Source organism: Malurus melanocephalus, unplaced genomic scaffold (assembly GCF_030028575.1).
Source record: "Malurus melanocephalus ecotype Western Australia unplaced genomic scaffold, MMel_1.1 scaffold_8, whole genome shotgun sequence".
Taxonomy (NCBI): domain Eukaryota; kingdom Metazoa; phylum Chordata; class Aves; order Passeriformes; family Maluridae; genus Malurus; species Malurus melanocephalus.
The window spans coordinates 4,549,609-4,571,956 of NW_026623240.1; the positions used below are offsets into that span (position 1 = coordinate 4,549,609).

At 37.0% G+C, this 22,348-nt stretch overlaps 1 protein-coding gene across 3 annotated transcripts in view; it reads right to left on the reverse strand.

The window, feature by feature from the left end:
- PRKACB (protein kinase cAMP-activated catalytic subunit beta) overlaps positions 1–22,348 on the reverse strand; it is a 72,829-nt gene that overhangs the window by 24,991 nt on the left and 25,490 nt on the right. Inside the window, exon 1 of one of the 3 annotated variants that reach the window (XM_057374862.1) lies at positions 8,890–9,088. The exons of 1 other annotated variant lie outside the window; for it this stretch is intronic. In XM_057374862.1, coding sequence (XP_057230845.1) covers positions 8,890–9,073 — 184 coding nt within the window. In that variant the 5' untranslated portion in view covers positions 9,074–9,088. Of the gene's footprint in view, positions 1–5,287; positions 5,310–8,889; positions 9,089–22,348 lie in introns of those variants that run through there. One more of the 3 variants, XM_057374870.1, reaches the window with a different exon arrangement.

Consider the following 22,348-nt stretch of genomic DNA (forward strand, 5'->3'; position numbering starts at 1 on the left):
TCTTCCCATGAATGCTTCCCCTGAGGTGAGGGAAGGGAGAACTGGGGTGGAAATGGGCAAATAACRGGGACAGAACCTCTTTTCTGAAAGGGTACCAGCTTGTGCTAGTGTAACAAGACCATGAACACACCACATTAGACTGCTGAAAAGACTTCTGAGAATTAACTCTAATTTTAAGTTATTGGTTTTCAATTATTGTATTGAATAATTCCATTATCTTAAAATTTAATATGAATGAATGAATGATGTATTTAATACAATTACTTTCAAATGCAGTACATAACACTTCCTACCTAATACATTTGTTCATACAGAAAAATATCTATGTGAAGAATCTTAACATGTAATGTCCTCAATTATCATACACTGAGGCACTTTGTAAGCAATTAAGAATTAAGCTGCAGATGTGCAGCACCACCTCTATAGTTGTTGCTGAACTTTATCTAGCAAATAATTTAAAATGCTACAACTACAGAGGACCTGTAGTGTAAAAGACCATCTTCCTGTGTGAAATATAACAGGTATTAACAATACAACATAGAAAACTGAAAACTGTCTGAGAATTGTGAAAATTCAAACATCTTTTGTTCCTGCAGTGCATATATTTCCATGGTTACCATGTGGGGAGAAAAGAAAAGAATACAGTTTAAGAATGAGTTCCAAGAACAACAATTTTTAGGGCACTACTATAAAATTTCTTGTAAATGTATCACATTTTTGAACAAAGGTTTTTAGCAAATTCTAGTAGTTAATACAAATACATAAATTAACTAGATTTTCCTCTTACAGTCAAAACCACTTCCCAAGAAAAAAATGTTTACAGCTCCTGCTGTAGATTCCCTCTAGTTAAGCTCTCTGTCCCTCTGCCCCATTAAGATTCTGGCTAACTGGTCAGCTCCCACCTCCCTCTCCATATTACTGCCCCACATTTCCTCCGCACAAGTTCAGTGCCGACAAAGGATAACACACTACTATCTCACTATCCCTGAGACAAGGCTTGATGGCTAAATTATCAGCAACAATAAGCACAAATCCGCAGGTAGCTGATCTGATCTGCATATTGACTAACGAACTCCCTGCAAGCAGGGACTAATACCACATAAACTCATACACAAATATCCCTTCCTTTTAAAAGTAACCTTCAGAAGTTTTACTAAATTAACTTCTTCCTCATACTCCAAACAAAACAACTACATGGGGCTGTTGACTGTATGAATGCATTTAATAAGTTACTTGAGAAGACCAACTCTTTYGCTGCTTTTTCTTTTTCTCAAATATTTAATATAAGGCATAAATAGCAGATACACCAATCTTGGTCTATGTGCACTCATGTCTAAGTCCACTTCCCATAAGCTACCTTGTCCCAACTTTTGAGTTAATTAAACTCCACAAATTTTCATATAGATACTTTGAGATCAGCAAGACWTCTTCACAGCTGTCAGGATAAATCAGCAAAATAGCTCTTCACAAGATCTGAGCTTCTGACACATCGCTGCACTGACATATCTCCGCAGAACATGCTTTCAATATTTACAGGAAAGGGTTGTCTGCAGTAACCAGCCAAGCAGGAGAAGTTCATTTATACCCTTAAATAGCAGAGACTGGCTTCCTGAATAAGGAAGTCTTATGTAAATAAACACATTTCACAATTCAACACATTGAATTTAATAATAAGTTTTTGTTTGCCTCAGGATTAAGGTAAACAAAAAGTAGGTAAGAGTGTTTATTATGCATTCTGATAAAGAATGAGGTTTTAGGAAAAACTGGGCAAATTCAGCACTTATTTGGCATAAAAGCAGACATAAAACTTGTACAGAACTGAACTGGAAAATCTGAAAAAAAATAAGCTAAAGAAATCAAACCACATTAATTCTTAATGGGCTGAGGTAACTGTCAGCAGCTAAGAATGAATAAAGAAAAATATGAAAAACATTGTGCAACTTACAAAACTGCCTGTAAGAACTTCCACAGTTAAAGCTGAGAAACTCTTGTGAACTTTGGCCTGCAACAGCAGGACTGACAGCAACTCCCAGAGTAACCAGCAACAAAYACATGAACAATTTGAATTGTAAACAAAAAGCCAAGGCAAGAAACAAATCTTTCTGGTAACAAAATATACGTAAGTAATGTAATGGAACTAGAGTTAGTCAGAGTTCAGGATTACAACAGCCCAAACAACCTTGACTTTGCAAAAGACCTCGATTCTGTTAAACTCGTTTTTTCTTCTAACCCAAACCAAGCACTGTGAGGGACTGTTCACTATATGGATACATTTTAAGAACTATGTCAATACAGCAACTTTTATGTTACCTTTTTCAAGTATTTTGTGCAAGAACTGTAACAAAACATGAATCCAAGTTAACACTCAAGAAATTGCCCCAGTTTGCTGTCAGAGGCTGATGGGTAACAGTGGTGAATTTTTGAAAAGAAGAATGCATTAGTCCTCTGAGACACACATAGGGAGATGCATGGTTATGGCACCCGGAAATTCCATGGCATCCTTCCATTTTCTACAATCTTTTGAGCAGTGGGAATAATCAGTTGCTACTTGTTGTCCCTTGCCCTTAAAAATGTTGCCAGTGAACATAACAAAGATATTTACACTACCTCTCTTCACCYTTCACTCCCTACACATGCCTGTTCTCTAGTGTGCACAAAACTGGACGATATTTCAGCAGAGTCCATCAGCGTGGCTCACACCCTTTCCATGTTCTGCTCCATCTGTCTCACTCACATCTGGTAACTGTCTTTGGAGTGTAAGTATCTGTATCAGCAATTACCTCTATTTGCAGTATTGGAAAGTAGAAGCCAAATCATGTAATCAGTGACACTTCAGAATATTAAGCCTATTCTTAAGAGAAACAGAAGATTAAGCAATCTATATCTTCCACACATGGGAGCTGGGGTTATTAAAGTTACCTGACCTTACAGTTTTATCTGTTCAAGCTGTTCAAAACCAGAACACAAGTCCAAAGAAATAGAAAACCAGTATTCTCCCTTGAGTCTTTCTAGAAAAAAAAATCTAATCACATTATCAGAGCATTTTTAGGGAGGGGGAAAAAAAAAGAAGAAATAAAGGGAGAAAACATCAGCCACTTGTACTTGCAATTGAAGAAAATACATCACTTTTTCATCAAGGTTTCACTTGCATCTTGGCCATCTTTCACAAGAAAAGCATCTGATTTTATCTGCTGACAGGGTGTAATGTAACACTGCTGCAGTGAAGACAGCCACAAAAGTGAATTGAACAGCACAAGTGGTTTAAACAGGGAAACGTTTACAGCAGACTTAATCTTGATAAAGCAGGACATAGTCACCTTTCCCTTGTCAAAATTAGGCTCATTTCTAGGTATTTTTCATTGGGAATCAAGACCTGTTAAAAGTTGTAGCTATTTATTTCTAATTTTTACTGGAATTGGGAGCTTGCATGTCAAGATGAAGGAAATCTACAGATGCAAATTGCAGAATAAACCCTCAGGGGAAAGAAAAAAGAGCCCAACCCTAAAAACAGCCACCACCCCCCCAAAAAATCCACCTCACTAAACAAACAAAAACCCAACACAATTGTCGAGGTTACAAACAACTATAACTTCTTTCACACCTAGCTTGTGTGAAATTTATTCCTTTATGTCTCAATCATAAGAGAATATCCAAACCAAAATCATGCAAAAATTCAAAATTCACAGAGCTTATTTCCACAAATATCAATTCCTGTGGAAGCTACAACCTAACTGCAAGGAAAACAGAGGAAAATGCGATGGAGAACCCAGCTGGTAACAACTGGTGAAAAGCAGAGACTTTGTGACCCCAGGAGAGACCTGTCCATGACCAGACAGGGCGGCCGTGTGACATGGAGGAAGTGCAGAGAGCTGGTGYTTCCCCCACTCCCCAGAGGCTGAGMAGGGCSARGKGCTGGCGGGRATGTCGAGGTGCCATCGTGTCCCTGTGGGGCAAGTGCAGGCCAGCCATGGGCCTGTGTGGCCACACCAACTGCCCACCGGCTCCATGCTGGGCTCCCCTGCCAGCATCCCTGCAGGGACGTGGGGAGCACACACCAGGGCTGGGACAGCACTTGCAGGGACAGCACTTGCAGGGACAGCCTGCATTTCCGTTCCCTTAAACAGCCATGAATGATGCTGTACCACGAATCTCCATGTGTATGTAACAAGTACTGAAATGCTGTCCCAATAACTGTATCAGTTTTGACATTTGTACTTTGTACACCAAGGAAATGACAGCCACACTTTCCATTCTGGGGAAGATGACCTCAACACATTTGTATGAGATAAGTATAGACAAGCTGATATTAGATAAGGGAGTGGGTAACTCCTCCCAGTCTTTATCTCATGCCATGTACACAAGTGARATCTTTGTAAAAATGGTCCTTCAAATTTGCAGGATTAAGCAAAACCACAAAGACACACATGCACACAAACACCACATACATGATTAACTGCTCTTTTTTTCAAGAAATCTCTGTTTCAAGTCATTTTCCAAAGCTCCAGACTATCTGTTTGAAACAAAAAGGCATCGTTTTGGAAGCTAGCATATTTGGGCTTTTTGCAAAGAATTTTCAAAGGGTATCTTTTTCTAAGGAAACAAATTTACAGAGTCTATATATTTAAAAAACAACTTCCAATAATATTACAAGTAGAATATACTATTTCATTACTCCATTATATTCAAAGTATCTTGTAATAAGYAGYCAMAGTGCTTCTGGAAAGTAAATACCTGCCTGATGAGTTTACTAGATCTATTATAGTATCTCATTTCAAATGAGACTCCCCTCCCTTACTTCCATGAATGACCTCAACTATTCTGCCATCCCAGCATTTAGAAGATTAAAAATCACAGCGGAATAAGCTGGTTCAGATGAAAAGCAACAAAAGCCTGTTTAGAATTTTTAGGTGGTTATTACAATAATTTCAGAGGGCCTCTCTGATTTGTATCAATTCACCTAATTTATTACGAGTGGCACAGAAAATTCAGTGATCAGACATGTAWATATTCCATTACAAAATTGCCCAAATCAGGTATTTCTAAATGAAAGCTTTAAAATAAAATTTCAAACACTAAATACCAGTCATGAAAAGCAAGCTGTTTAATAAAAGACCGCAAATCTCTAAGACTAATAATTTTACAYAGAAACCCACAGCGAGTCGATTACAAAAACAAAGAAATCAGCAGTCGATGCAGCTCTGCAGACAAGAAAGGGAAACCTGGTAGATTTTTCCKGATTGGGAAGACGGAACAAAAAACGTGTCAAAAGGGAATAGAAAAGACTTACCATTCATGCTGAAGAGCTAGTTTTCAGAAACATATTGCTCCAAATATTAATCCAACAGTGGATGAAGTATGTTAATCTCTACCAAATCAATGCTTCAATCTCTAAACACACTTATATACTAAGTAGAAAGAGAGCACACAGAATCCAGAGAGCTGCTCTTCCTTATGAGCTCCTTGTGATGCAAAAAACTACGAAGCACAAGATACCAGTAGAATATCAAAATCAATATTCAGGACACGGGTATTTGGATTTTCTCATTAACTACTACTGTTCTGACCAATGCTACCTATTCATGTCTAAAGCAACTCAAAATGGCAGGGGAAAAAAGCATGCAAACACCAGGAGGGTTTAAGATGTTCTCAATTATATCAAGCACTGGTTGTTTCCATGGCAACCTTAGACCAGAATTATCTGTTGACTTGTACCCAACTAGTAGTTATTCTAAAGCTTTAAGCAATTCATACAGTATGCTCTGTACATTATTTCATATTTCATATGCATTTTTCTCTATATATACACAYATATACAAGTAACTATTCAGCTAAATCTCTATAAATCATTCCCCTGTATTYGGAAGTATTCTGGCATTATTTTGAATCAGTTAGACACCAAATGATACTCCTTTGACTGTTTGTCTCAATTTAGGGGCTAGGAAGATGGCAGRTGCACTACTGGTGACTCTCATGACCATTTCAGTTACCCAAGTTGTTGATAYTGTTATGCAGAATTTGGAAAACACTTGTATTGGTCCAAGAATGTAAGATTCATGCTGATCTTATTGTCTCTACATTCAAAACCATGCAGCCTCATTCTCCTTTCCTTTCCCATTTCCGTTTTTCAAAGAGCAACAAGCAACTAAGAAAACAAAGCAAAAATCAAAATATAGGTCCCATATAGTTGCAAGTGGTCRCAGTCAAGACATCTAAACAAAGAATGAAATGCATTGTTCTGATGGCTCCCATCATGTCCCTTTCACCCTTGGGCAGTGCAGCACAACTGACCTGGTTACCAGTCCAGGCTGTACCAGCACATGTGTGCTCAGTCAGCTTTTTAAAACACATTTCGAGGCCCGCGGTGCCCTGAGTCACCTCTGCCCTACTGGACTCWGAGGATATTACAAAACACATTAATTTCATGCATCAACCTCAATGCAAGGTCCAAGGCAAGCTGGAGAAACTGTATGCTTTATATATCAAAATACCAAAGCAAAGATGTTAAGTTTCAAACTCAGCCACTGAAAATCCCCAAAGGCCCAAGACCACACGGCAATTTACTCAAACCCACAACACTGACAAGAGCGACTGACAACACAAAGTCCACCCAAATGAGCAGCAGCTCCTTCCCCTTCAGCAAACCCAGTGTCAGCAGAAAATGCTTGTAACAGAACAGACACGGACCTGCTACTGTATTTCATTACAGCAGAAGATATAAATACTTTAACTTCCTTTTCAAATGGATTCTACCTGATGCCTAAAACAACAAAAATTCTGAGACATCACTTTTCAAATTTTTCAGGAATTAGTGTTTTTRCCTTGAAGTTCAAGAGTAATTAATGTTGTCTGCTAAGTAGCTTCACCTAAAACTTCACACCAACGTTTCTAAGTAGCAGTGATATTGGCAAAATAWTTGAGAATACTCAAATACCCTTCCAAGACAAACAGCAGCATGTTTCTAACACTGCTTATTCATTAAACTACCTGTGAAATTAATCTACAAGCTGAATTCAGTGACTCCAGCCAATTCTATCACATTGCACTCTTGGGTATAAATATATTTACGCCCTTTCTTCACAACAAAACAAAATGATCCCCAAACAAACAAACGAACCAAAACAAAATGAACAAAAAACCCCAAACACCTTGCTTCTCTTTCATGTTTTACAAGCTACTTTCACAGGTGATGTATTTTTCTGAAGAAYTAATTAGGAGTCAAGAGTAGACAGAAATACTTCCTCCAGTGTACTCCTTATCTCCTCTATCATTCTTGTCTACAGTGGTAGTAAAATAGGAACCTTTAAATATGCACTCAGTTCATGCGTACCTACAGTAATTAAAATTATTATTAAAAAAAAAAAATCTATAGAGATTGGAAGTAGAGTTTCAGGATAAAGATTCAGAATTTCACCCCAAAACCAAAGCCATACAGTCACCCACCATTCAGCTACCAGCTCAGCAACTTCAGCTCACAAAACTGCATGCAACTGCTCTGCTTAATTASGACTTAAAATAGCATTCACGGAACAGCCATTTTCACCATGTTTATCAAGAGACACGACAGTCCATTTCCTCATCCAACCTGTCACACTAGGAAGCCTGCCTTAAACAGAGGGGGAAAAAGTAGAGACTTGTACACAAACAGGTCTCAATTTGTGAGTGTCAGTAGGTCATTACCCCTTTTTTCTTCACCTTATATAAACAAAAAATGCTTCAGTGTTATTTTTTTCAAATAGCTATTTACATAAAAAAGAGCTTCCACATAAACGCAAGTATGCGCCTATTTTTACCAAGCTGAAAATATTTTGGAGAAGTGAAAGCTCAGAATTTATGCACTTTCATCATTTATCTTCCCAACAAAACGAGTCAATTCTTTCCCATCTCATTTAGGAGACCTAGATTTTATCTATTTTAGACCACTGCAMTAACACCTTTTTGTTTCCATGTTTACTGCATATCCTTTGAGAATAGATTCACTCCCTACTCATACAGTATTTTAAATTTCAAGTAAGTACAAATACTGATTTTCTTCATGGTAACACTGTGATGCTAAGCATTTCCAACATGGCCTATCTTCAACTGAAATAATTGTGCTATCTCAAATCCATCAATGAATCTGAATTTTGGAACAAAATTATCATAAATTATCATATTGTAACATTTTAAAATGAGTATTTAACCAAAGACAAGAACTGCTTTGCAAAATACTACACAGCTTTAAATTTGAAAAAAAAGAAAATCAAATGCCAATTTATTTAGATTGTGATTTAAAAAAAAAAATTATTACTCAAAATACAACTATGAAAGCTTTTAATCCATACAAATAATACTGTAAACTGTTCACTAATTAAGAAATTAAAGCTAATTAGCATRCCCACACTAAGTTAATATGCAATAGTAAAAGCCAAACACTATTTTATATTGTTTACCTTTATATATAGCGTTTCTGATGTATAGATCCCTTAAAATAAAACTATGAATGAAGAAAACCTCTATAACTGAAAGTTCAACTTGTGCAGCAATGTCTGCCTCTTTCAAAGTTTAAACATTCTAGTCTGTAGTTAGAGTCTTCTATTTCTGCTGAACTCGCTGTTTTAATTTAAAATTAAAAGAAGTAATTTAGAAATAAGAAGTGGAGTGGGGGCTTGCTAAAACAACTGTCTTTGTTGAAAGAAAAGGAGRAATGAGGGATAAATTCTCCAGCTAGTCCATGAACCAGCCCCCATCTCCCCCGGCCTGATGCAATATGCTCTTCTTCCCATTAATACCTTTAGGTAACCAATTATACAACTGCCCCAGAACGTCTCACACATCAGTGTTCACACTTCATTTACAAGGCAAAGTGAAGAGCATTACCTATAAAAGAAACAAACCCCTCCCCACACTTACTTGATTCGTCCCACTGGACAGTGAACTCAGAGCACTGTGGGCTCTCATCTTCCACGGCCGCTCTCTGCTCATGCGCACCATTCTTGTGCCTATGGAAGAGGCGGTTAGCAAACCCTTCCAGCCTCTGCAGCGCCGTGGCTGTCCCCGTGCACTGGCTACAAGGGACCTCCTTGTGCCCTGCCATCCACACGCACCAGCAACTCTCACAAAAGCAAAAGAGAAAACATCCAAACGGAGCTGGACAACCCAGCGCCACTAAGAGCTGTGCATGTGTCAAACTTCCTGCCTGCAGTGTTTGCTAACCACGACTCTCTTCTACTTCCTGTTAAGAAAAACACTATGATGTACTGGTTTATATGATGAAAAGTCTCTTTTCATGTAAATTGAAAAGTGTTCTTTTTTAAAAAAAACCCCAAAAAGCAATAATTTCTACGTTATATGCCGTACGTGTTGGCATAGCATTTTAATGTGTTACATTTTAAATATACATTTTATGTTAGAGTACTCTAAACAACTTGTTCAGAAGTAAAGATCAGAAAGCAGGTATTTTTTTTAATTTACCACAACCATGTGTGAAAAAACCCAAAACTATTCTGCAGTTCTTCCTCTGTTGTTAAGATGGAGTACTGCATCACCACAGCAAGCATAACCAGCTGGAATCTAATCAGTAACGTCATGCTTTCAACTAATCAACTGTCTAAGTGAGAAAGTTACTTGCAAACACTACTGAATAAACTTMTCTTATTATTGGAGGAAAAAWAAAGTATTATTTTCCTCATTCATGGAAAAAAGTCAGTGAAGTTGAATTCTATCACACATTTAAACACAATTGCATTGTACCTTTCCAAACTGGGTTCTACTTACTCAGCAAACAAACCAAATGCATTTAACGTTTTGCTGATAAGGTTCCATTCTTTCACAAGAAATTTTAGTATTTTCAACTGTGGAATAAGTCTAGAAAGTGTAATTTTTAATGGTGCAAAATATAAGGAAAATAAATTGAAAGCTGTAATCAACATCATATTAATTTGCAAACTATGTAATTTTGCATCTCACAATGGGTAACACTAAAAACTCATTTTTGTGAAAATGGAAACCTACATTTCTGCACATCTACGATGTGGCTTCTTAAAAATTTAGGCTATTCTTAAGRAAGATTGAAATATATTTTCCACAATCTGTCTCCCGTCTTACAGTCAACACGTGTTAAAGACATACCTCTCATTTTTCACCACCATACTTCTCAATGCATAGTTTTCAAATGTCAGCAGATACCCACCCTTGGACATTATATAACCATTTCATAACAGCCCTGTGCCTCAGGAAAAACCCTCATGCTGACAAACTGCCCATGACAATGATAACACAATAAAAATGCCAATAGACAGACTTTACTGATTTGGCTACGTGCCTCCTAATGGGCACTGCTACACTTGTGATCGGGCCTGGTCAGCACAACACATTACATTTCCACACTCCACACAAAGCCCAGGAACGCCCTGTGCTTTCAGGCTCCAGATACTCTGGAAACGAAACTTCTTTCTCCAGACCCTGCTCAAAATTTGAAGCCACCTGTCTAAATGCTTACATTTTACCCAGCCATCTGCCAAAGTGGGGGATCATCAGCTATCTTGGTGGTGACCAGGCTGCTCTTCCATCAGGGTCTGGTGCTGCAACTTTCCCTGGATGCCACCTCATGCCTTCTAGACTTTCACCTGCTCTGTTCCAACACCAATTATGACATCCATAGCAACCCATTGGTTCAAGGCTCTGCTGCCAGAAACAAGAGGCAGTGAAGTCATGAGGATCTGTTKGCCTTACCAAGGGTCACAAATAGGCAGAGGGAAAATAATACATGCCATATATAACCGAACACTTTAAAATAGAGTAAGGCCATGAATCTCCCATAGAACAATATAAAAAATATTTAAGACAACATCAAGATGCTTATTCCCTGCCTGGAGAACTTTCTGAAACTGAAGAACCTCTCTGGAATTGTACAGATGTGCTCCCCCTGTCGCTCACCACAAGTCTTCAGGCATTCAGGGAATCTTCCAGGACACTAATATTCTCTCTAATCTTGGCTGTTTTCTCCAGTAAATAAAGCTACCTTCTATGACGGTCTCTCTSCTGTGCCATGGTTCTGAGCCTTTACACTACTGTTGTCTTATCTTTCACACACGTCTTCAACTAAACCACTTTGTTTCCTTCATCTGAAAGACAGTAATTCACATGATGTAAGTTAGAGTCAGCCACCCATCTCAAGTCCATGGGGAGATGTGGAAACTGCCACAGAGCCACTGTGACCAAAATTTACAGCTCTTAATGCACCCAGATGTCTAACCTGGACACTAGAGGTAGGTGCCAAAAATAGGAATCATAAATACTCATMCTCTGACATCACAGAAGTAAGTGGTTSCAGTGAAAACAGGTCACCAAAAAGGAATTGTTAGAAGAGATCCTAAGAGAAAGSCTGAATTTGCCAGAATTTTATGAACTCCTGCCAGTATAGACAGGTAGAGAAGTTCTGCACACGTAAAAGATGAAAAGGTAGTGCAGGTCATATTTTCACAGATAGTAATACACTTTCCTAACCCAGGAAATTCTTGGCATTGATTGGCGTTGCCTGATGACAATACAAAAAACTGCCCTACAAACCCACATCCCACATGGCTTTCAAYGTCTTCAGATGAAGTCCACAATTTTTAATGGCAGAACTTCCTATTTCCTTTTACTTAATCTTTCATCTTATTGACACACTGATCTTCTAACTAATTATTCACACCAAGTAATTTATATGTTATATAGTAAGAACAGAATGCAAAACAGATTCTGAAATTTCTGTTCTGTAAGAGACAACAAAGTTCCAATTTCTTGCAGCGAAAGTCAACACTGAAATGGTAAATTCCGTTAGACAAARGTTTTATTTTTGCTACCTTCTGGCCACCAAATCTTGGTAAAATTTAAAAACACATTAAAAAACTCAGACTGGTGGGTAAGACATTCAACTATGAATTTGAACATTGCATCTGCAAATTCCAATATTTTGATGGTATTTAAGTAAAAACTCTCCCACAATTTTATAAAAAGCAACATGATGATAGGCAAGGACAAGGRCTAACATTGTGGTCCTCTAAGCTGATAAAGGCAAGAAGGCCATTTTTACTTTTCCTGATGGCCAACCCATAACCTTGGGCAGATTTCCCAGAGCATGATGCCCCAATGCATGTTACACCAACACAGAGCAGTATAACCCAGCCACAGACCTTCCAGCACTGTACTGAGAAAGAATCTACCAGGTAGCTACATGGACAATTTAGTTTTAATAATCTCTGCTAAAATGATATTTCTCAATTTCTAAGAAGAAACCCTAGCAGTCAAGCCTTAAAAATGAAGGATTAAGAAAGAGAGAACACTYCTCTCCTCAAAGGACCCAGATGGTTGAGTAACAGCATGTTACCATGTGTTGTAACTTTACTTGGAAATTGTTTTAAGTATTTTTAAAGGATAATGTGTGCATTTTTCTATATTCAGGCAAAGCAGGACTCTACAAATAACACCATCCTCTAGTGTTTAATGAAGATTAACCTTGAGAATCTTGCAATCAAGAACAAGATTTTTAAAGACAATTAAAGGTATTCCTTGAAAGGACCTAGAAAAATGGGTTTATGATACAAAACAAATTTCAGATCACCTACAGCTAACTAAAATTTAGGTTTGAATTCCAAAACTTGAAACTTAGTATTTTTCTGGTTTCATGTTCTATTTCTCTAAATAAAAATATTCTTTTCTATCTTACTTTAAACATCAAWCTTATTATTTTAAATTGAAATATTTAATTCTTTTTTTCACAGGAGGCCTTTGTCTGCATTAGAGACACAGAACATTTTCTGCCTATTTTTTTTTTTTGGTAATCAATGGAAAAAAGGACTTAAATCTTATACATGACTAATAAAGAGCTTTTTTTTCCTAGAGGTTAAAGAAAGTTTATTTATTTGCTTTAAAAATTGATGACTCGATGAAACACATTTTCTCCTTTATGCATCAGTTATTTCAAGAACGAAGGATGAAAATCCAACTTCAGCATTTATTATTTATTACAAAAGGAATAAGCAATTACTTGATACAAAGTGTTAGTGAGGGATCCTCCATTTTTAAGAGCCTGGGGTTCTTGCTAAATTTTGAAGGTCTCTTATTGGTCTCTATACTCTTACAAAGTATTTGTAAGTTGAAAGATGCAGCCAACACAWTTCATAAAAAGAAGCCAATTTGTCTAATTTTGAATTATAAAATTCAAAAATTTTATAAGCATTTAATGACACTCAAATTTATTACACAATAAAGATATACTAAAAAACCTAGAGTGTCTGTGCTAAAAGCCTGAGGCAATATGTGTGGCATTTTWCTAGTTATTACAAAAACCTTAAGAGAAAAGGATGTAAAACAAAGTATACAGATAGCCATTTTGTAACTTAAAAACCCCCTTACATTTTCATCCGAAATTATGTAATTGAACACAAGCCATTTTGAGTCTTGCCAGGCATGCATATTTCAGAAGGAATTATGGGTAGAAAGAGAGACAGAAAAAGGCTCTTGAAAAAGCAGATGTGTTTTGATTTTCACTATACATCCTGCACTACTCCACTGGGTTGCATTTCTTCTTAAACASGCAGAAGGAGGAGCAGTATCTGCTCACAGCTTACAGATTTAATGGTTCTCCATTTTGATATAAAAATTTTTCAAAACAACATAAGGAAAATAAACACAATCAGTATCTGCATTGTTTAATAAAACACAAGAAAGCAAACCCATACGGTCCTAGTGTACCTTTATGCCTACATTTTTTGTAACAAGGTTAACCCTTCCTAGAGAGTCCCTCCGAGAGCTGCACTGAGGCTGGGACTGCAGCACTGCTAAAAATAGGACTGCCAGGAGGAAGTTGTTGCTATGGAAACACTGGTCATATTTCTATTTTCACTCAGTAGGTCTCTACTGGCATCTACTGTACACCCGTTTAACTGCAGCACACATTTCATACCTTCAGCTCTAATCAGAAGCATTAATTTAAGCTCACATGGTCAAACGGCATCTTATTAACCATGATGTTACAAAATGAATTAAAAAAAAATAAGTGAGAACTCGGAGAAAAAAGAGGAAAAACGTCAAATTCAGCACCTGATTTTTCATATGCAAGCTAAGAGTTCTTACTCTTCCCATCAGTTTTCTTCTCAAAATTTGACAAATTMATTATCTAAGATGGTGTGATTTTCTGTGGACACACCATGGCAGCAGATCAAGTTTYCTCATTTCTACCAACACATTGCCTGGTCATTTTGAAACCAAATATCTTGCAGTAATGATCCCAAATCTAGTGCTGACAAGAAAGGGACAGAGAATTCTCTCAGTCCAAAGGTCAAATCCTCCACAAAACTGTCACATTTGCCAAAGACAACTGGATTTCTCTCCTAACACATCAYCCTGCTCCATGCTTTTCTCACACCTTCCTTCAAGGTGCTGTGATCACTGGYGCTTGCCAATGCAACAGCTCAGACTGCAAGATCGACACTGGCAGAATGTGAATAAAAACTACACAACTGCTCCATAATAAAACAAAGGTTAGCCAGGAACCATCTTTGAAACAGCTGCTTTCATGTAAGTACGAGAGATCTGAAAGTACTTGTGAAATATGCTTGGTCCACACCATTCCAAATCATACACTGCTCACATAATCTTCCACAGTTACTTTCTGGCACAATAGTTTGACAGCTATTTACAACAGTAAATACTACAATAGTAAATTACTTTTTACAATAGTTTGACAGCTAATCAGAAGTTCTGTACAAACCCTGTTGCTTTTCAGCAAGAGAGAGAGTACCCGTGTAAGTGGTTTTTGTTATATTTACATAAAATAATAGTCTGCCAAGAGTAAGGTGTTTTTCTTCTGAACAAACCAATGAGGTCTAGAAAAAACATGTAAGTGTATGGACTTTCAAAATTAGATTCCAAGGTTAAATTCTGAAGCAATTTAGCATGACCTCAGCAGCTCTGCCWCTCTAAGAAACCAAACAGCAAATAAAGGTTCTGGTTCACTTGATTTACATCAAACTAATTATTACTGTTGATTAATAATGAACATTAATTGGTTATTGATCCAAAATGAATAAGATGAAGCTCCTGAATTAGAAAAGCCCACACACATTTTAATCAGTATCTGACTGGGTTCAAGGAGAAGCTAGCTCCCTGCTTCCATTCTGACCGTTCTCCCATCAGTACAAGGATCCTGAAGTTCTGGCTGTCAAAGGAACCATAAAGGCTCCTGCAGGTGAGCAGCTGCTGTGGAGAGATCTTGGCTACAAGAMGCTTTGGGTAGAGGAGCTCTACTTTGTCCAAAATCTACAGGTTTGGTCTATCCTTCCTTGGTTTAGCCACTTGGTTAAAGGAACTTTTAAGGAACTGCCCCATATGAGGCAGACTTAGGTTTGAAAATGCCTTCCSAGGCACATTAAGCAGTATGTGTCCCAAATCTGAGTGCCTCATGTAACAAATTATTATTAACCCTGAGTTCTGCAGTCACATTTACAGATATTTTTGACACAGGATAACACGAGGAAGTAAGAGAAGGGAGAGCAGCAAAATGTTCACCTAAATAAAGTCTCACAGGCAAAAATTATTCAGTGTATTAGCAGTTACGCTTCACTATCAGATCTGTACTGTACAATAAAAGACCAGAATGCTAAATATTAGAGTAACTAGAACCATTTTAGTAGCTCTTTCAGGAAGCCTATATGCATTTTAAATCACCAGCACACCTCCTAAAGGAAAAAAYGAACAAAAACAACTGACTCCACCTTGAGCTAAATATTTTAAATTCRTACCTTTGTTTTCCTCCAAAACTAGAGTGTTCCTTGATTTTATGACATTTAGATTCAATTAGAAAAATATCTAAATAAGAAAGAAAGCAAGCCCAAAGTAAGTCAGTTGGAAGGGACAGTAGACAGTGCTTTTTCATAGAGTGCAAATTAGAATACAGTAGTGGCTTTCATAAAGTTGCGTCTGAAGAACAGAGTATTTGGCCATGTGCTGCAGGGATGTGCTCACCACTACACGGCCTCTGTATTCCAGTGCCTTATCAGACTGCAGGCTGCCCCAGAGTCCTGGTCTCTCCACTCCTACTGGCCAGCTCAGCTTCGGATACCCTACAAACAGTGGAACGAGTGAAGCACTGTGCCCCACAGCAGCTAGAGCAGAACACTGMCATTGCACCCTGAAAAGCACAGAGGATGCTGCTGGCCACAGGACAAGAGGCAGCAGAATRTCTAAGAGGGCACTTCAGAGTTCTCTACGTACCCAAATACACTTTGTGCTAAGTAAGTGGAATCTCAACTACAGGAACTTGCACGAATGCAGAGGCATCAGAAGTACAGCTCAGAAAACAAGATTTGTCCAAATACTGAAGTTAATTACACTGTGTTTACAAAATTTGTGTTAGTCTGCACTTAAATGGAGTAACAAATGCCATCTGCTGGTTTAAGACCAAACAAAGTGTTAGATACAAAAACTGCAATACAGAACAGAAAATTTTAAAAGTACTCAGTCATTCATCTGTAATGTGTTGCATAAACACTACTGAATATCTCAGATTTTTTAGAGGGGAAATAATTCACACACCAACGTTCTATTACTGGCTATTTTTCTTAGTGAGACAGCAACAGATACTCCTTTTTCCCCTATTTACGATAGGTTTTAATTTATAAATTCCAATTTATACTGAGTTTATTTCATATAAGGTGAATTTAATTATTAGTGGTCTGAATATATTCTTCAATAGTATTTACATTTGGACAGAATAGAAATAATTCACCACGATTAAAAAACATTATTAAAATTAAACATTTCCCTTTGGCTATTTATTAAATGTGCTTACCAGTAAGCAACAGGCACTCTGCTTCTCAGTCCACACTACCCTATGGCATTTCCAAGTGTTACTTTACAAGAAAGGCCAAAACAACTAAAGCCTGGACAGGTAAAATGGTCAAAATATCTCTTACRCTCTTCCATTTACAAAGAATGAGATAAGTCCATGACTACAAGTATATTTAATTTGGTTTTATATTTGTTAAAAGCAAAGGAAAGCAGAAAGCACTTCTCAGGACAGAAACACTTTAGATTAAATGCATAGTGTTTCTTTGTTTTTTATGGATAAATACACCAATCTTTGTAATTCTCTGAACAAAGTCACACAATTCACTCGGTGTGCCAGCTCCACGTGCAATATGAATATCAGCAAAGATACAATTCCTTAATACTGTATCCTCAGCCTTTCAATTGCATTTTCCCTTTCAAAGCCATATGATCAAAATTTTTTGAAAAAGATCAAAAGAAACTAGTGATTCCTTAACCAGCTTAGAGAAAATAAGCTACAAGCTGTGCTGAACATAAAATTTTTGCTTATTTTTAGTGCAAAATGAATGCTTTATAATACCYAACATTTTTATTCTGAGAAGTTTGAAAATTTTGCATTTTGTTTAAAAACAAAGTATTTTCTTTCTAAAAAACAGGCTTTCATTATGCTGGCTCATTGTAATAGAGCTCASTCCATTAGATTTCACAAAGAATAACCTTTTCCACAGTAACAATATTTAGATTAAATACCGAAATAATTTTAAATCATGTGTAATAAAAACTTTAAACTGACAGGTAAACCCCAGTAAATCTTCTTGAAGCTATTTTTTAATTAGATATAAGAACATCCATTAGCTGTAATTGTATTTACCTTTAATTTTCTCTAAAGAGAAATAAGAGCAAAGAGTAATTAAAAATGCATTCTGAAAGTCACTGTATTTCATACTGTGAATTGACACTAAAAGCAGCTTCTCAAAGCAGTGACAATCAGCTCATACCCTCCTGAACAAGGACACTGGGACTCTTCTGTACCACCATGTGCTTCAGTGCTCACCTCCACGGCAGACTGTGCATAGGGAGAGCAGATCATTTGTGAACAGGCTATACCATCTAGGGGRCTCCTGCCAAAAACTGGGAATGTTATCCTTCATCTGGCAGTGGTCATGTCATAGATGGGCCATCCTAATCATGATTACTCCAAAATAAAGAAAATGTTTTGAATAATCCTATTTTGAATGGGTGAAATCCATCTTATGATAGCACATACAGATTCTTCTTATTTCTGGGAATTAAAAAGTCTCTCTAGTTTAGCAGAGCTGGAAGACATCTCTTGAGTTTTAATTTACTTGAACCATTTGGAGAAAAAATGCTTAGAAGTTTGTAACTAGCCAGAAGCTTCATTTGTTCCTCCTGGAAGAACAAACACGTTTCACTTTGAGCCAGTCTCAGATGCTCATAGCTCTTCCTAACAAGCTCAATACAGAATTGTTATTTCTGGGAGTCACATGGCATGTGGGAAGGTTCTGGTTTCCTTCCAATTCCTCTCAAGTTAAAATCTACCCAAGAAAACTGCCAACTGCCAAAATGAGGTAACAGTTGCACTACATTGGGCAATTTTTTCTAAACTTATTTCCACTAGAAGATCCACCTTCCTCCACTCTTGGGAGGGTGGGTGGAAGGAAACACATGGCATCCCATTTAAGTGAAGTATCAAAATAATGAACTTAGTAATTGCAGTAACTGAGCCCTCCCTTCACCTTTCTAATATGATAAAAAAAGCCCAATACTTAAATTGCAAGAAATAAAAGCCTAAAGGAATACTTACCTGAAGTGAAAATGAGTTCTTACGTATTATTAGGTAATCTATAACATTTGCATTCCTTTGTCTCTGTAAAGYTGACACTTTCAGAAGAAAATATCAGCCTTAATCTATCAGCCAAATAAGGCAAAGGATTACTGCAATTTTTGAAAACACTGTGGATACAAAATTTTTTCTGGAAAGTTGTGCAAAGCTAACAATGCATTTATGCATTGCTGGAAAACTTGCAGCCTCATATCACTATTCATACTGAAACACCAAGTTTATGCTCATTCCTTGCTCTAAGAAAAAATGGGTGTGTATACACTCACTCTAAGAAACAGGAAAGAAAGGCTGATATCCTGGGTACCAATTCTTTTCTACTTAAAGCAACCAGCTTTAAGGATAGAGAAGGAATGGAGATAAGAAATGCATACTTTCCGAAGAACTGCAAACAAAACCATAACTAATAACCCTGATAACAAAATRCTGGCAGTCACCTAGAATAGGTATTAAAATAACAGGGCAACAAACTCAGCATGAACCTTTAACTATTCTCCTTTTCTACAAACTCTCCTCAATACAACTGAAAAATGCAACTCATATCTCTAGGTAAAYATTTTAATTCCGAACGTTGTATATGAACATCATTACATAAATATACTTTATGCAGTATTTTTGAAAAGCAGACTTTGGACAGTTTTTACTGAAAATATTTGTTTCATTCCCTTAAAGGCGTGAACTTACATCTAGAGATACAATTACCCAGACWTGTGACTGGACAAAGCCCCCCGTGAGACAAGAGGCCCTTTACTCATGTCCCATACAGTGTGCAGTGGAGGCTGAGTTCAGATGTTCTCTCTGCTTTCACAGAATCCTTTTGCACCTCTGGTTTTACAAATACCTCTTTGATATATTTTTGTTCTACATATTATACATTCAAGTAATTTTCAGTTCAGCCTGATTGCTCAATATGCCAAAATTTCTAATCRTACTTTCCATCTGTTCTCATTAATTTATGTAGTCTAAAAATAATTAGTAGCCTGAAATTTAGTAGAAAACTCAGCCACAAACATGGAAAAAAATTCAAATAAAATTGACTGTTTTTTGTTTAAATTAAAAATAAAACTTATTTTGAGGTTTCATGCCTAAATTGGCATCCTCAAGTTGTTACTCAAGTTAACAGTTGTTAATTTTTTTTGCATCAGACAAGAAGGTGGATTAACATCAGACTTCTGACAGTAAACAATAAAAACTGGCTGACATATTACAAATTAAGAGAATTATAAGTACACATAAAAAAGACACATTTAAAGAGGTCTGATTTTTGTCCTAAATCAAGTAAACCCCAAATTAAGATGTCCTAAAAAAACATATTGAGTGAAACATATCTCTTCAAGACATATTTACACCMGCAATTTTAATTATTATTAAAACGGGTTAAAAGACAAAAGATAAAGGAAACTAGGCTTGCTTCTTTGCTTACAAGCAATTAGTGAGCCACTAAAACACAGCTTAAAATTAAAATACTCTTCTCTGCCAATATGTGTCCACTTCAGGAACAACTATGACACAAGCATGGGGAACRCAACAATATTAGAAATACAGCAGAATGTCACCAACGCTTGGTCAAAAATTAGAATTTCGCAACAGAACTGGGGAGAGGAAAGGCAAAAAAAGCAGAGGAAGGGCTAACAGGCAAAGAACTGAGAACTGATGCAAGACTGCATTAAGGAGCTGGCACAAGGCAGAAGTAAAACTGAAACAAGGAGCTAAGGAAGGACAGAATGAGGGCTCTGCATCTGAAACCACTACTGTGAGWGAAGGTAAAACCTGAGCTTGAGGGTAAGTTATAGAGCAAGAAAAAGCATCTTCACCAGTTAGTCTCAAACAACCAGAAGAGTTTTATTCTCTCGTGTTATTTATTAATTAAAAAAAAAGCTGTACAATGCAAGCCTCCAAGGGTGTAGTGCAGGCAAAATTTTTCTAGATAAAAAGATCTGGCCTATCACTGTACATGGAGAAGAAAATAGTCTAACCCCTCACTGCCCCAATTTTTCAGCCATTTAAATTTAAAGGACAATACTCCATGTCTGTATGCAACCTCACCCTTAATTCTGTTTTAGACATTCATTTGAGAAGGTGAAAGGCCAAAAACTGATTTAACACAATCTTATTATCTCAACTCTTTTCAGTTCTCAAACTGAAATGAAAGCTTAATTTAGTTACTGACTACCAACTGGGCATAAAGGAAAGATGAAACACCCATTTCTTTAATATTCTTCAGTATTTTAGCAATTTATGACTTGGCTATAGCTGACTTAGGATATGAATACCAAACTACAGATACACTTCAGGCATGCTGAGAAAATTAACTGCCCAAGCAGTAATGTCTGCTAGATCTTGTTATGTTATCCTTCMTTTTTATCTGATGTCACTACAGATACTGACTAAGACATTTAAGATGTTAAACTTAGTGGCTGCAGAATCATTAATATATTGATGTCTTCATACGAAATTTCAAAAAAAATAATCTGACCTTGGGGTGCTATCACTTCAGCCARAACCAAGACTGCAGCATGAAAAGTGACTTCAGAAAACCTACAGAGCACTTCTGCTCCTTGGCTCACAGGAGCTAAGCAATGGCTAAGCAATGAAAACACCTAAAGTTTATTGTGGATTGCATTTGTCAATGTTTGTCACCTAAAGGTACTCCCTTGGATTCCAAATGATGATGCAGCTCAGACTGCAAAAATAATTAATATTCCTTTATGGTGTTTTCTTAAATACYGGTATCTGTGGTGCTGCTTGCCATTGGTATTGTTGTCATTCTAACTCTCACACTGAATTGCTACAAGAAGCAATTACACACATTTATGCTCAAAAGCCTACTACAATCAGTGTTGTAGAACACCACTGCATGCTCTGACAGAGCCATGGTACTAACCAGTTTAGAAACATTTCACCTGCTCTCCTTAGATTTATCTGTTGTATTCTACAGCTGCCTTCAACCTAGAAATCACTAAAATTTTCTATTGCCTTGGCAACTCTCTCTTACTTTATCCATTTTCATGATTGTGATAATTTGGTGAAGTGAGATCCTGATAGAAAGTCCTAACATTTAACTTGGACGTCATGCAGTGGGGACAGAGATCCCAACTGGCCATTACAAAATAAATATTAACTTAAACATAAACTATGAGCCACGACTCCACGACTGCAGAGCAAGAATGGTAAAGACCGTTTGCTTTCCACTAGTTGATATATTTTCAATAAGAGACATTAATAAGTATTGAAAAGCTTTTAACACACAGAGTGAAAAAGTAATTCTTTCTTTGGTATTAAATGTAAGTTCAACACAGAGAAAACATTTTCAAAATAAAATACCACTACTATGATTCTGAGCTCATGACTTCCAGCATAAAATTCGTTTTCCTCTGCAGTATCTGAACATTTTCAGGACTGAAATGAAGAAGATGAAGTTTTCCCAGCTTGCTCATTTTGAAAAAGAATTAACACCTGATTTTATTCCAGGGTTTTGTAATTAACTAACGCAAAAGCCTGAAACATGGCAAAAAAAGACCAATGGATACTCCAGGACCCCATTAGAAGGCACTTTGCCCAGGAACACATGGGAAACCTGCTCTGCAATAGAAGCCAAAAGTTTGCAAAGTACTTTCCCAGAGTCCATTTAGGTTTAAAAATAGATATGTAGTATTATGATACAGCAGTCACATGTGGTACATTTGATCTATTTTG